The sequence below is a fragment of the Rana temporaria genome, chromosome 5, assembly GCF_905171775.1.
Source record: "Rana temporaria chromosome 5, aRanTem1.1, whole genome shotgun sequence".
Lineage (NCBI taxonomy): Eukaryota > Metazoa > Chordata > Amphibia > Anura > Ranidae > Rana > Rana temporaria.
The window spans coordinates 410,184,162-410,199,781 of NC_053493.1; the positions used below are offsets into that span (position 1 = coordinate 410,184,162).

Sequence of the window (15,620 nt, forward strand, 5' to 3'; positions counted from 1 at the left end):
CTGCAGAAAGTCCATTGTTGTCACGAGAGGTCTGGCTACAGGAAGAACTGCGAGTATTATTATAGGAGAATCTTATTTGTTGATGTCGGATTTGAAATGCATGTTAAAAAACGCGGATCCTTTGATTCCCAGTTAATTCTATGGTGTAGTGTGGATGACCGTTTTAAGGCCGCATTTCCATAAGCAGCCTGTGCGCGAGTTTTTTTTTTTCATTCAACCAGCGGATTGAATAAAAAAAAAAAAAAGAAAAAAAAAAAAAAAAACTGACCCGATCCCCCCATCTTAAATGAATAGGGAATCCTCCCCGCTGTAAGAACACAATAGCTTCAAGTGTTGTATAGTTTACTGCTTTAGAGAGGCTTCCCCCCCCCCGTCCCTCTTTTTTTCTTCACATAAATAGTCTTGGAGTGGGAAGTCTTCCCAATAGTAACACAAAGTATATAACAAAATATTTAATTTATTTATTTTATTTCCTCTTTCTTTACATGTATTTAACTTTCTCACTAGAAATTAGAATTATCCATTTGCACTATGAACCCTTATGGGGATATAGGATGAGGGGAGTGGGATGGGTTTATATCCTCCCCCCCTTTCTTTTTTTTTTTTTAGGTAGGGGGGTAGGGCCTTTGTTCCCTGTGTCTCTCCCCCTCCTCTCTCCTTACATCTTTTCTGTTATCTCTTAGCCATTTTAATTCTCTTCCAATTTATCCATATCCCATTTAACCACTTAAGACCTGGAACCTTTAGGCAGCTAAAGGACCCGGCCAGTTTTTGCGATTCGGCACTGCGACGCTTTAACCGACAATTGCGCGGTCGTGCAAAGTGGCTCCCAAACAAAATTGGCATCCTTTTTCCCCCCACAAATAGAGCTTTCTTTTGGTGGTATTTGATCACCTCTGCGTTTTTTATTTTTTGCGCTATAAACAAAAATAGAGCGACAATTTTGAAAAAATTTCAAGATTTTTTACTTTTTGCTATAATAAATACCGTATTTATCGGCGTATACCGCACACTTTTTTGCCCTGAAAATCAAGGCAAAATCGTGGGTGCGCTGTATACGCCGATACCCGCGCCGAGTTTTGAATACTGCGCCGACATATACCGAGCGCAGTACACTCGGGTATAGTCGGCCAGTCTCGGCTCCTTCCGCGCTCACGTCCTGGACGTACAGGACGTCAGCGCGGGTAGCCGAGCATTGCCGACAATACACGAGTGTACTGCGCTCTGTATATGTCGGCGCAGTATTCAAACTCGGCGCGGGAAACGAGCAGGGAGGACGCCGAAGAAGGATGCCGGACCCGCCAAAGAGGACACCGGACCCGCCGCAGAAGGACACCCAAAGCCGCAGAAGGACACCCGAAGCCGCAGAAGGACACCCGAAGCGGCTGAAGAGGACACCCGAAGCCGCAGAAGGACGCCGGACCGACAAGGCCGCCGGACCGACAAGGCCGCCGATGGACGCCGTGCAAGACACCAAAACTGTAAGTACCAAAAAAACATTTATTCCACAGGATTGGGGGCCACTTTAGGGGTGCGCGGTATACGCGGGAGCGCGTTATACCGCGATAAATACGGTACCCCCCAAAAATATATAAAAAAAATATTTATTTTCCTCAGTTTCTCAGCAATAAGCGTTTATCAGTTGGTTTGCGCAAAATTTATAGTGTTTACAAAATAGGGGATAGTTTTATTGCATTTTTATAAAAAAAAATTTTTTTTACTACCAATGGCGGCGATCAGCGATTTTTTTCGTGACTGCGACATTATGGCGGACACTTCGGACAATTTTGACACATTTTTGGGACCATTGTCATTTTCACAGCAAAAAATGCATTTAAAATGCATTGTTTACTGTGAAAATGACAATTGCCGTTTGGGAGTTAACCACAGGGGGCGCTGATGGGGTTATGTGTGACCTCACGTATGTTTCTAACTGTAGGGGGGTGTGGCTGTAGGTGTGACATCATCAATTGTGATTCCCTATATAAGGGAACACACGATCGATCACGGCGTCACAGTGAAGAACGGGGAAGCCGTGTTTACACACAGCTCTCCCCGTTCTTCAGCTCCGGGGAACGATCGCGGGACTGAAGCGGCGGTCGGGTCCGCGAGTCCCGCGGCCACGGAGCTTCGGACCGGGTCGCTCCCTTCTGCCGACGTAAATCGGCGTGAAGGAGTCCTTAAGTGGTTAAACAGTTGATTAAAAATATACAATATAAAAAAAAATTGGGATAACTTTACTGTTGTCTTATTTTTTTATTAAAAACAGTGTATTTTTTCCCCCAAAAAGGTGCGCTGCGCTTGTAAGGCCGCTGCGCAAATACGACGTGACAGAAAGTATTGCAATGATTATTCTCTAGGGTGTTAGAATAAAAAATATATAATGTTTGGGGGGTTCTAATGAGAGGGAAGGAGATGACAGTGAAAAATTACATATTAGAACTGCTGTTTTACTTGTAATGCCAACAGCCTCAATTCCCGGCCGTTGCGGGCCCGCTGCGATCGCACGGCGGGGGCGCACGGCCGGTAACTGAGGCCGCAAAGCCGCAGCCTCAATTACCGGCGGGCGCAAGGTCACAATTTCTTGTCGCATTTGCGACCTGGCGCCCGGATTTTGTCGAGCCCTGCATTACTATTTGATTACACTCATTAGATTTTAGACGACTAAAGTGAGATTTAGTTAAAACGTACTGGAGATTTTAGTCAACTAAAACAATTGCAGAAGACATTGCAGGCAAAGAAGGTCACATGCAGCCTTATTTCCTGTTAAAACGCATGTGCCTGAATACAAAAGGTAGCATTTGGCAACACCACAAGTGCTAAAATGACTGTGGTGCCCCTTTAGCATTACCAATGTGTTAAAGAAAAAAAATAATAATGAAAAAAAAATAAGAAAGAAAGAAACACAGATGACTACAGACAGGAGTTTGTCACACAACCTTTTAAACGTGTCATAATAAAAGGATGTTTACTGAACAGAAAATATGCTACAAGGTTGCCAGATCTGGATTGATGTAGACAAAACGCAGTCCCTGTCCTTTAGGGTCATGTGACCCAGACAACCGATGGCTCAGAAAAAAACACATAAAACCAATTTTATGTGAAATTCTACATCAACTTTTTTTTTTGTTTATTTAAAGTGTGTGTAAAGGGAGAGAAAGATTCACATTTTCTTAAAAGCGGTTGTCCACTCTGGATAGTAAAAAAGTCAACAGCTACAAATACTGTAGCCGCTGACCTTTAATAAAAGGACACGCAGCTGTCCAGGGTTCCAGCGCTGTCTGTCATGTCTACAGTCTCTGATCATTTACTATATCATGTCTGCAGTCTCTGATCATTTCCTATATCATGTCTGCAGTCTCTGATCATTTCCTATATCATGTCTGCAGTCTCTGACTATCTCCTGTACTATGTCTGCAGTCTCTGATCATCTCCTGTTCCATGTCTGCAGTCTCTGATCATCTCCTGTTCCATGTCTGCAGTCTCTGACTGTCTCCTGTACTATGTCTGCAGTCTCTGATCTTCTGTATCATGTCTGCAGTCTCTGATCATTTCCTGTATCATGTCTACAGTCTCTGATCATTTCCTATATCATGTCTGCAGTCTCTGATCATTTCCTATATCATGTCTGCAGTCTCTGATCATTTCCTATGTCATGTCTGCAGTCTCTGATCATCTCCTGTTCCATGTCTGCAGTCTCTGACTGTCTCCTGTACTATGTCTGCAGTCTCTGATCTTCTGTATCATGTCTGCAGTCTCTGACCATTTCCTGTATTATGTCTGAAGTCTTTGACCATCTCCTGTATCATGTCTGTAGTATGTCTGGGGGTCTTTCTAACAGACTCTCTAAAAGAAGCCCTCTCTGTGTCCATCAGAGAGGCCCCCCTCCAGGTCCCAATAAAGTACTCTGCTCCTCTTCCTGTATTTTGTTTATTGTAAAGGATCCCAGAGTAATGAAGACTTCCTGAGGGATCATTTTTGTGCTTGAGTCGTTGCCATAGAAACATGTGTAAAGGGGAGGCGTTAGTAAAATGACCACACCCATGTGGGGGGGGGGCCAGAAATATTTCTGCACCCAGGCGCCTGTGACCCTAGGATCGGCCCTGGATAGGAATGCTGTATGTATCCCCGCTGAGTAAAATCACCTTGTGTTTGTCCTGGTAACCACTGAGGAATAAATGGAGTAAAGGAGGAAATTTTATGGCGGTTACCAGAACAAGACAACCGTCTAAAACTTTGCAGAGATTTCCTCTTACTTCAAGGACACATTTCACTAGCAGCAATCACTTTGGGAGCAGAGAATGGAGGCATCTTACAGAGCAAAACTATTCTCAGCAAATATTTGCCATGCTAAGCATGATTTAAAAAAAGAAAAAAACACCAATTAGGGAAAACCAATAGACAGGTTCCCTTTTAAACACTGGGGAATGGATCATCCCAGGAAGTTATTTATATCCTTACATGTGTGGACGACATAGGAACTCTATATAATTAAAGGGTCACTAAAGGAATTTTTTTTTTTTTAGCTGAATAGCTTCCTTTACCTTACTGCAGTCCTGGTTTCATGTCCTCATTGTTCGTTTTTGCTCTGATGTTGCTGTAATTCCTCTCTGTTCTGGACACTTCCTGATCACCACAGTACTGGGAGATTTCTCATTGTGATGACTAATCAAGGAGGTGTGATTACTGTGTGTCTATAACCCCTCAGCACCAATCCAGTTTTGTTTTGCAAAACCTTCACTGCCCTCTATTGGCTCTCTGGCTCTGTACATCAGAGAACCAGGAAACAACAGCAAAAACTAAACTAAACTGTAGGTACATTATATGATTGTTTATCGATTTTTAATAATTTTTAAAAGGAATCAGTAACTACCGTGTTTCCCTGAAAGTAAGACCTACCCTGAAAATAAGACCTACCTTGGTTTTCCAGGATGGCTGCAATATAAGCCCTACCCCGAAAATAAGACCTAGTTTGAAGTGGTTGTCTCCTCCTTTTCTCATGCTTGTTAGCGGGGGTTCTCGACCCCCCCCTCAATCCGCAATGCTCGGCTTGTGGAAGATAGCTCAGGCAGGCTATGGAAGCCCAGAATGGCACTCAGATCTCCTTCTCCTGTCAGTGGGGGATGTCCGTCCCCCTTCCTCTGCAATGCTCGGCGAAGAAAGCTCAAACGGGCTATGGAAGCCCAGAACGGCACTCAGATCTCCTTCTCCTGTCAGTGGGGGATGTCAGCCCCCTCCATCTGTAAAGTTTGGCTTGTGGAAGAGAGCTCAGGCAGGCTATGGAAGCCAGGAGCAGCGCTATAATAAAAGGTACCTGACAATACATTTTACTTTACTTCACACAGGGGATTCCCGTCCGGCAGAGAGGGAGAGGGGTAGAGAAGACCGCACAATAGTAAGCCCTACCCCGAAAATAAGCCCTACCGTGTTTTTGGTTGCCAAAATTATTATAAGACCCAGGCTTATTTTTGGGGAAACACGGTATACCCTGTAAACAGTCATTTTAGCAAAAACATTTTTTTCCTTTAGTGACCCTTTAAGACTGTCTTCATAGAAAGCAGTGCAGGTTTATAAAAATGAAGCAATTAAGTTACATGGCTGCCTAGGATACAAACAGTGCTTAGCGTGGTTTATTTTTAATGAAAATATATGATTACCAGAAATCTCTCCTCTTTCTCCAGCCAGCGCTGGTCCTCCTCCATCTCCTGCTGCTGTCGTATTAATCTCTCCTCCATTAGATGGGTCGGAAGAACTTGGCCTAAACATCTCATGTCCATGGGACCGGAATCCTGCAGACAGAGGAGAAAACAGATCAGCCTCCATAAAATGACCGCAGACTCATCTGTCCGTCTGACTTCTAGCAGACTGGGGATTTTATGAACTAAACAACATAAGATATTCAGGATGTTCCAAAAAACATGCTATTTCGACACGTGTGTGTGTGTGTGTGTGATAAAAGCACACCCATCAAGAAAGAAAAACAAAGGCTGCCATGGATAAGCTCCTTCTGTAAATGGAAGCTGCCTGGCTGTTGACTGCAATGCATCCGAAATTACAGACCTGGAACAAGCAAAGGGAAAATGAAGAGTTCCCCACCTCTGTATTTGTTCTGGGTCATCGACTCAAAGTATGGAAGCCGCTGGATCAGCATGGCAGCCTGGCTTCTGCCATTTTCAGAAGGCAAGTGTGACGGGAGTCACTTTGGGCGGGGGGCCCGTGGAACCCAGCTTACCTTAGAGCGCTAACCAGGCCTCTCTTATGTGTAAGTCACCCCGTTTCTATTAGGGGTACAGGATGACCTGAGAAGCCCAGTCTGGTCTGCCCTACCCAGACTCCCAAGTACAAACACACCGGACTCAGCACTTCATGTTATCCTGGGTTCTATATGTGGATTGTGTTGAAAGTTGGAGAGGCTCCTTTCACTTGGGACAATAATATTTATAAACAATATCCCTCAAGAAATATATGAAGATAAATAATTCCACCTTTCAGACTGCTGGATTATTTTAGGAGTGTATCATAAACCATTGCTAGATAGTTTGAGGTGGGGGTTATGTGTTTATTGCCAAGTGGTTGTATCCCATTGTTCTATTGTTTGTGGGCCTTGGAAGCAACCTATTATGGGATGTATATGTGGATTGGCCTGCATGTTAATGAAATCACTGTCAGCTATTGGCTGCTAGAGGGGAGGTGGGGATTTCTCCAAGACTGTCTTGGTGCCTAGTTACTGATTGAATTATTTATTGAAAAGTTTGTATATACCTGTGTGTCATGTTAATGGGGGGGGGGGGTAAGTTAACCCCTCCCTGTGTCATTATGCAATTAGGGGGGATGGTCCCCTGAGTGTATATCTCTTTGTACCTGTGTTTCAATAAACAGTCTTATGTTTCTTACCACTCTACACTGCTGTCTTGACAAGTGACTGGGTAGGATAAGGGATCTTGGATTGTGCTGGTAGCAGGCAAGGGGCGCGCATATGGCGGACATACTCCTCCTTGAGTACAGGGTTCACCACAGCAAGGTTGCCAATGGTGGCCACCAGATTTCCCTTATGACAGGTGTACCTTAAAGTGGAGGTTCACCCTTTAAAAAAAATTCTGACATCACATGGAGTCTCGCCATCCTACCGACAGAATGTCGGTGTTTTTTTTTTTTCTCAGCACATACCTCGTTATCACGATTTTCACCTCACGGCAATCCCGCGTGAGTGGGCGTTCCCAAGCACTGCCTGTGATTGACAGGCTTCCGAACGGCGCATACTGCGCATCACAGGTTGCCGACAGAACCCGAACGTCGGTGCGCAGGCACCGTATAGAGCCGCACCGACGTTCAGGTTTTTTCGGCAACCTGTGACGCGCAGTATGCGCCGTTCGGAAGCCTGTCAATCACAGGCAGTGCTTGGGAACACCCACTCCCGCGGGATTGCCGTGAGGTGAAAATCGTGATAACGAGGTATGTGCTGAGAAAAAAAAACCACCGGCATTCTGTCGGTAGGATGGCTCGACTCCATGTGATGTCAGAATTTTTTTGGAGGGTGAACCTTCACTTTAAAGTTGTTGTAAACCTCAGACATGAAATATGAACAAAGCATATCCCTCTATAGTGTCTCTCAATCCAGAGCATAATCAAGCGTCATTTCTGTCTGCTGCCTCCTTCTGCCAATAGCATGACTCACTTCTAACTGGTTTACCTTACACCAAGAGATAAAAAAAGGTGAGCTCCAGCACACAGCCTGCGATTGACAGCCTCTGCTCTGCTACTGTGTCAAGGGGGGAGAGGAGTGTCCGTTCCTTCCAATCAGCTCACTGAGGTCTGCAGAGTATAATTTAAGCTCCCCGACCTCTGCTTTCTGAAAGCTCAGACAAGCTGTATAAAGCTTGCATTTTGAATGGAGAGAAGGCTGAAGATAAACAAGTACAATTTACGTAGGATTTATTTTATCTTAGTGCATCACCAGAGGTCAGTCACTTCACTGGGTATATATAAGGGTTTACAACCACTTTAAGGATAACTGACCATCTTACATTTCCCACACTGGAAACTGATTTCTGCTGTCAGTAGATGGCTGAGGGACTTTGCACTGGAGAAAGCGGATCTCCACTTTCTGTAGAGGGCACCACATTGGAGAAAGCGGATCGCCACTGCCTCTAGAGGGCACCGCACTGGAGAAAGCGGATCTCCACTGCCTCCAGAGGGCACTGCACTGGAGAAAGCGGATCTCCACTGCCCCTAGAGGGCACCACATTGGAGAAAGCGGATCGCCACTGCCTCTAGAGGGCACCACATTGGAGAAAGCGGATCGCCACTGCCTCTAGAGGGCACTGCACTGGAGAAAGCGGATCGCCACTGCCTCTAGAGGGCACCGCACTGGAGAAAGCGGATCTCCACTGCCTCTAGAGGGCACCGCACTGGAGAAAGCGGATCTCCACTGCCTCTAGAGGGCACCGCACTGGAGAAAGCAGATCTCCACTGCCTCTAGAGGGCACCGCACTGGAGAAAGCAGATCTCCACTGCCTCCAGAGGGCACCGCACTGGAGAAAGCGGATCGCCACTGCCTCTAGAGGGCACCACATTGGAGAAAGCGGATCGCCACTGCCTCCAGAGGGCACTGCACTGGAGAAAGCAGATCTCCACTGCCTCTAGACTAGAGGATACCACGTGGAGACAGAAGGTGGAGACAGAAGGTGGAGACAGAAGGTGGAGACAGAAGGTGGAGACAGAAGGCGGAGACAGAAGGCGGAGACAGAAGGCGGAGACAGAAGGCGGAGACAGAAGGCGGAGACAGAAGGCGGAGACAGAAGAGGGAGACAGAAGAGGGAGACAGAAGAGGGAGTCTGCTCTGGTAAAGATGATCCCCCACCTCCACTAGAGGGTGCCACTGTGCAGAGACAGGAGAAAGGCTCTTCACTAGGAAAAGTTGATCATCCCCTCCACTAGAGGGCACTGTGTGAATAGGGGCTCTGCACTGTAGAAAGGTGATCCCCATTGCCACTATAAGGTACTATGCAGAGACAGGAGGGGAGCTCTGCACTGAGCAAAGTTGATCCCCACCGTTACACTGCTTATATCTTTGAAGGACATCTGGAAAGGTGTTCTCCATATGAAAGAAAACAGACCGGGAATGCTAGTCTGTGTTAAGACCAGCACACAGATACAAGTTGGAAACTACAGAACTAAAGGATATGCATTCTAAGTGCACTTATCCTTTCAGTTTGCGCTCAGATAAAAATCTCTCTTTAAGAACCACCCACTGCACATCTACGTATCTGGCATTCCTGCACCAGGGTGTACATCTCCACTAGCCGTTCTTTGCACAGCTACACATAAGCATGTACAGGCATCTGCGGAAGCATTGCATTTAAATTGTACACCATTGGGAACCTGTATTAATTTTACATGGACAGGCTATTACTAAAAAAATACAAAGTCGTAGCAATGCATCCTGGATCTGAACACAGGGCTCCAGCTCGATCATGATCACCTAACACAGGGGTCTTCAAACTATGGCCCTCCAGCTGTTCAGGAACTACAATTCCCATCATGCCTAGTCATGTCTGTGAATGTCAGAGTTTTACAATGCCTCATGGGATGTGTAGTTCTGGAACAGCTGGAGGGCCGTAGTTTGAGGGTCCCGGACCCAACATATCAGTGCCCCTCTTTCACCCAAGTATCGTTTACAGCTTTCTGGCTGGATTTACTCCCAATCCTTGTAGGTGTTATACAGATCCTGGCATATGCAGGCATGCTCAGGACACCTGAATGTGCAGGTGTATGTCAACACAAGAAGAAGGTTGGCGTGAGGCCAGACTCCTCTGGTGCCTTGGGGTAAAATAATAAAATGTGGTTCACCCTCATTTCCCTGAACATTGGTTGGACGGAGGTGTTTGGTGCCATTTGCCAGCATCGATAAACATAAGATGAATGTCACCTCTGTGGTTAAGTTTTGCCATGTGTCTCTGCGTGACGTCACTTACCTCCATATTGGCTTGCCACATTTCCTGGGTCCGATGGTTCCAGGAGTCCAGGTGGTCTAGTACAGCAGCTTGGCCAGGGTATATATTGCCGGGCATAGAGGGGATTCCATGGGAGACGGTGTAACCAGTCACCTAGAGAAAGAAAAATACATTTTCCTTAGGATTATCTACAACCAGGAGCATTATTCAGAATACAGCTACCACTCCGTAAAGAAATCCTATTGGGCTATAAAATCCTCACCCGGCAATACTGCACTTCTTCTCTACTGCACTGCATTTGCCATTCCATTCCTGACACTTGCTGGAGATGTGGTGCTGAAAGGGGTGATACGCTGCATGTGTTTTGGTCATTTCCCATAGCGTCAGTATTTAAAGTAAAGAAACTGATGACACTTTTCTCCTACCAGTAAAAAAATATGGCTGCGACGCTCGGCTTGGAACTGTGCATGAGCAGTTCCGGTCCAGAGCCAGCTGAGTGCATCCGAGTGCCTGCTACAGTGTGTCCGGGACGGTGCCTGGCCTGGCAGAGGCGGTGCCTGAGTGTGTCGTGTGATGTCATGGTGCAAGCGAGCCGAGCAGAACGGTCAGAGCCTTGTGTGTGGGTCTGCAGGATGGGAGCAAGGCAAGCCAGGGGGAACGGGACTGTCAGTGCTGTTTGGACTGGAGCGGACTGAAGGGACCAATTGATGTTGAGAGAGACTGTGGCTGTGACTCAGGAGGGGGCGTGTCATTGAGGCATCATCATCTGTGCTGTCCCCAAATACTTACTTACCGTGTTTCCCCACGTGTTTTTTGACAACAAAAGACACAGTAGGGCTCATTTTCGGGGTAGGTCTTACCGTGTAATATGTTGTCTTCTCTCCCTGCCTGACAGGAATACCCAGTGTGAACGGATTTAAAATGCTTGTAAAATCCTAAAATCCTATAATGTACAATGTGTGTGTTTCTGTAATATAATTGTACCAAATACCTTCATTATAGCACCGCTCTGCGCTTCTGTGACCCGCCAGAGCTTTCTTCCCCGCAATTATATTACAGAAACACATACATTGTACATTATATACTACTGTAATAGAGTGGATTATAGGATTTTACAAGGATTTTAAACTAAGGCTTATTTTCAGGGTAGGGCTTATATTGCAGCCCTCCTGGAAAATAACGCTAGGTCTTATTTTCGGGGTAGGTCTTATTTTTGGGGAAACACGGTACTATATTGAAAATAGTATAGAAAATGTTTTCTGCTTTAATCACTTAAGACCCGGACCTTTAGGCAGCTAAAGGACCCGGCCAGGTTTTGTTAAATTCGGCACTGCGTCGATTTAACAGACAATTGGCGTCCTTTTTTCCCCACAAATAGAGCTTTCTTTTGGTGGTATTTGATCACCTCTGCGGTTTTTATTTTTGCGCAATAAACAAAAATAGAGCCACAATTTTGAAAAAAATTCAATATTTTTTACTTTTTGCTATAATAAATATCCCCCAAAAATATATATAAAAAAAATTTTTCCCTCAGTTTAGGCCGATACGTATTTTTCTACCTATTTTTGGTAAAAAAAAAAAATCGCAATAAGCGTTTATCGGTTGCTTTGCGCAAAATTTATAGTGTTTACAAAATAGGGGATAGTTTTATTGCATTGCATTCCAGGTCTTGGAAAAAAGGGAGAGTGGCAGGTCTCATGTCCAATTAAACTAAAACTTCAGCAAAATAGAATGGGGACAGTTCAGAACTTCGGTTTGCTTTTATTGAGGTCTGTATCCGCAGAGGTGAACTCCCCTCTCCTATCTTCCTGTGTGGTTACAAGGACAGGAAGTAAAGGAAACCTCTTCAACAAGGACACAAACCGCAATAAAAAAAAAAAAACTGACAGTGGTCCCAAGATTTGGCTGGAGTTCTCCTTTTAAGAGCATTGCGAAAAAAGAACGCAGGCAAAGATGAATGAGGTAATCTCAATCACCAGCCAGGGGCGGACTGATCATTTAGGCACATGGGCACTGCCCGAGGGCCCCATGCCACTAGGGGGCCCCCATCAGGGTTGCCAGCCTCAGTAAAACCAGGGACAGTATGTAAAAATCTGTCTTTTACCTGCCCTGCCTCTCCAGTACCTTTTCAGTGTGTGTATGTGTATTCTGTGTGTATGTGTATTCTGTATATGTGTGTATACTGTGTGGTGCCATAATCTATTGCCCGGGCGCCCCATGAGCTGTCAGTCAACCCCTGTCACCAGCAGAATTCAGCTTGCCATATAAAGGATAAGTACACCTTTGAATCCACTCGCCATTCCCTCCTCTCCTTGTGACAGCAGAATGGGGAGAAGTTCCCTGTACTAGCTGTCACTTTTTAAAAAAACAGCTCCAGCCATACGGCCAAGTCATTCATTCACACAGCTGGATGAACTACAAGCCCCAACATCCTATGTCAGCTTGTAGTTCTCAATGAACTACCAGGGAGCTATAGTAGTTAATTGATTCTTCCTGTCAGAGTATCTGCCTGCCCGTATGGGATGTACAGCACACAGATACACCGACAGATCTGCAGGAGACCTGCATGGCACCTGCTTTACAGGTTAAAAAAAATAAAATTAATTAATGCACATTTTTTTTCTGCAAAAAAAGCGCATTAGAATTTTATTTTTAAGTGAACTTATCCTTTAACATGTTTTGTAATCTTTGTTTTTGAATTTATCGCAGAGTACAATATATTTAGGAACTAGCTGAATACCCGGCGTTGCCCGGTCTTCCTATGTTAACCTTTTGGGGAGGAAAATCATAGTAATATAAATATACCCATCTTTTATATAAGGGTGTAGGTAAGGGTTAATTTAACTGTCATATATTTTTATTTGGCATATAAGTAATATGTGTAGCAGGTATTATTGAAATATCTCCAGGCGTACAGAAGTTATGTGGGAACATACATTTCCCATTGATTTGCATGGGACTTTAAACAAAAACCCCGACCCTCACAAATGGGGGTAGTTAAGGGATAAATTAACTATCCTATAGTTTAAGTGGACATATAAGTAACATGTGACCAAGTGTTATGGAAATATCTACAGCCGTTTGGAAGTTATGAAGTAACGTGTATTTCCCATAGAGTTGAATGGGACTTTAAAGGAAAACCCCGACCATGGCAAATGGGGGTGGGTAAGGGTTAAACCACCTATCCTATGTTTGTTGCTGACATATAAGTAACCTGTGTGCCAAGTTTCATGTTAATATCTTTAGCCGTTTGGACGTGATGCTGGAACATACATACATACACACACTGAGTTTTATATATATAGATATGTATACTATTCTTCGGATCAGGGCCGCAGACAAGGCAGTACAGTCAGGCCTCTTGTACTGGGCCCGGGTCCCATCAGTTCAAAACTGGGGGGGGGGGGGCTGTGCTGTCTTTTTGCAGACACTGATCCTCTTCCGTCTCCCACTACAGCGCTGCTAGCTTTTCCTCCTTTCTCCCTCCAGCTGCACCGCAAGGGGATCGGTTCTAGTACATGCACCCCTTCCATTGGCTGTCTTGGCCCTCCGTGTGCCCCTTCCCCCCTGCAGTAGGGAATGTTATTTACTATCCCCTTCTTTTAATGAATGAACACAGTGAGCGATTGGTACTAATCACTTCTTTATCCATTCATCACTGAAGCATGGTGTTTACTATGCTTCAGTTTGTGAATGAGCAGGAAGCCTCAGAGCGCTTCCTATTCATTCTTCTGAGGCTGTAGAGAAAGTGACTGATAAATCCATGTCCTCAGTCACTTTCGGCTGGGGGGGGGGGGGGGGGGCCTGTCAGGTAGGCTGTGCAGGGCCCCTGTGATTTCTAACAGTAGCCCTGCTTCTGATCAGTGGATAGTAATGTGTAGATGTATGGAGTGTTCATATCCTTACCGCTAGGAATCATTTCCTATCTTACATGTATATGAATCATTGATGACTTATGTGTTCTATGATATTTTTGTACCAAAATACGCTTTAAAATTCCCATAAATATTCTTCATTGATTGATTGATTTAACACCCTTAAAGCCCTGTTACTGAAATACTGTCCTTTCTAATTAAATTCAGGATTTGGGAAGTGGCGTCACAATCCAATACTGGTCAAACTTGTGTTATCTTCCAATGACATGACAACAATAAAGCCTGACTACTTTCCTTTTACCCTTCCTACTTCACCTTTCTATATACAGTGGAACCTCGGATTACGAGCATAATCCGTTCCAGGAGAAGGCTTGTAATCCAAAGCACTCGCATATCAAAGCGAGTTTCCCCATAGAAGTCAAAGAAAACAAAAACAATTGACTTCTTTGGCATGCAATACCGCATGTGGCCAGAGGTGGGGGGCGCCGGAGAGACTTGGAAATACTCAGAGACCGTTCGGAAACTTAGGGCCAGATTCACGTAGATCCGCGTATCTTTGCCCGGGCATAACGTATCCGATTTACGTTACGCCTCCGCAACTTAGACGGGCAAGTGCTGTATTCTCAAAGCACTTGCTCCGTAAGTTGCGGCGGCGTAGCGTAAATCGGCCGGCGTAAGCCTGCCTAATTCAAATGTGGGACAGGGGGGCGTGTTTTATGTTAATGTTCTGTGACCCGACGTGTTTGACGTTTTTCACGTCCGTGGAAATCTCCCAGTGTGCATTGCTCCTAATACGCCGCAAGGACGTATTGGTTTTGACGTGAACGTAAATTATGTCCAGCCCCATTCACGGACGAGTTACGCAAACAACGTAAAAAATTCAAAGTTCGACGTGGGGACGGCGGCCATACTTAACATTGGTACGCCGCACTTACGCCACCATATAGCAGGGGTAACTTTACGCCGGGAAAAGCCTAACGTAAACGGCGTATCTGTACTGCGTCGGCCGGGCGTACGTTCGTGAATTCATCTAGATGATTTGCATATTTAGACGCGTAAATCAGCGTACACGCCCCTAGCGGCCAGCGTAAATATGCAGTTACGATCCGACGGCGTAAGAGACTTACGCCAGTCGGATCTAATGGAAATCTATGCGTAACTGCTTCTATGAATCAGGAGCATAGATACGACGGCGCAACTCAGAGATACGACGGCGTATCTGGAGATACACCGTTGTATCTCCTCTGAGAATCTGGCCCTTAGTATTTCTGAGTTTTTCCAAACGGCTCAGATCGGCTCAGAGTGTCACCGGCGCCCCCGCACCTCTGGTCAAAAGCAGTACTGCACACCGCATAGGCTTGAAAATCCTGCTAGTTTAGCAAAACACTTGCAAACCGAGTCAGGATTAAAAAAAAAAAAAAGAAATGCTCATATTTCGAAACGCTCGCAATACGAGGTTCCACTGTATATGAATTAGTCAAGCTGACTAAACCGTGACATACAGAAGACTAATGGAGGCATACTCGTATCTGTACATGTAATACAATTATCAAAAAAAAAACAAGAAGCGTTGGGCAATCTGTAAACTGCATCAAAATATTTCTCAACTCCAGTCCTCAAGGCGCCCCAACAGGTCATGATTTGATCAGTTTCACTGCCTTGATAATTACCACAGCCATTTCATCTGAGGGAAATCCTGAAAACATGACCTGTTGGGGCGCCTCGAGGACTGGAGTTGAGAAACACTGATATAGATCAGTGGTTCTCAACCTTCTAGTGCCGTGACCCCTTG

At 45.2% G+C, this 15,620-nt stretch overlaps 1 protein-coding gene across 20 annotated transcripts in view; it reads right to left on the reverse strand.

Moving 5' to 3' along the window:
* Positions 1–15,620, reverse strand: part of PTK2 (protein tyrosine kinase 2) — a 458,969-nt gene that overhangs the window by 47,572 nt on the left and 395,777 nt on the right. For all 20 annotated transcript variants that reach the window (XM_040355020.1, XM_040355019.1, XM_040355017.1 and 17 more), the window contains 2 exons: positions 9,975–10,106; positions 5,658–5,789 (listed from right to left, as the gene is read on the reverse strand). In XM_040355020.1, coding sequence (XP_040210954.1) covers positions 5,658–5,789; positions 9,975–10,106 — 264 coding nt within the window. The remainder of the gene's footprint in view (positions 1–5,657; positions 5,790–9,974; positions 10,107–15,620) is intronic.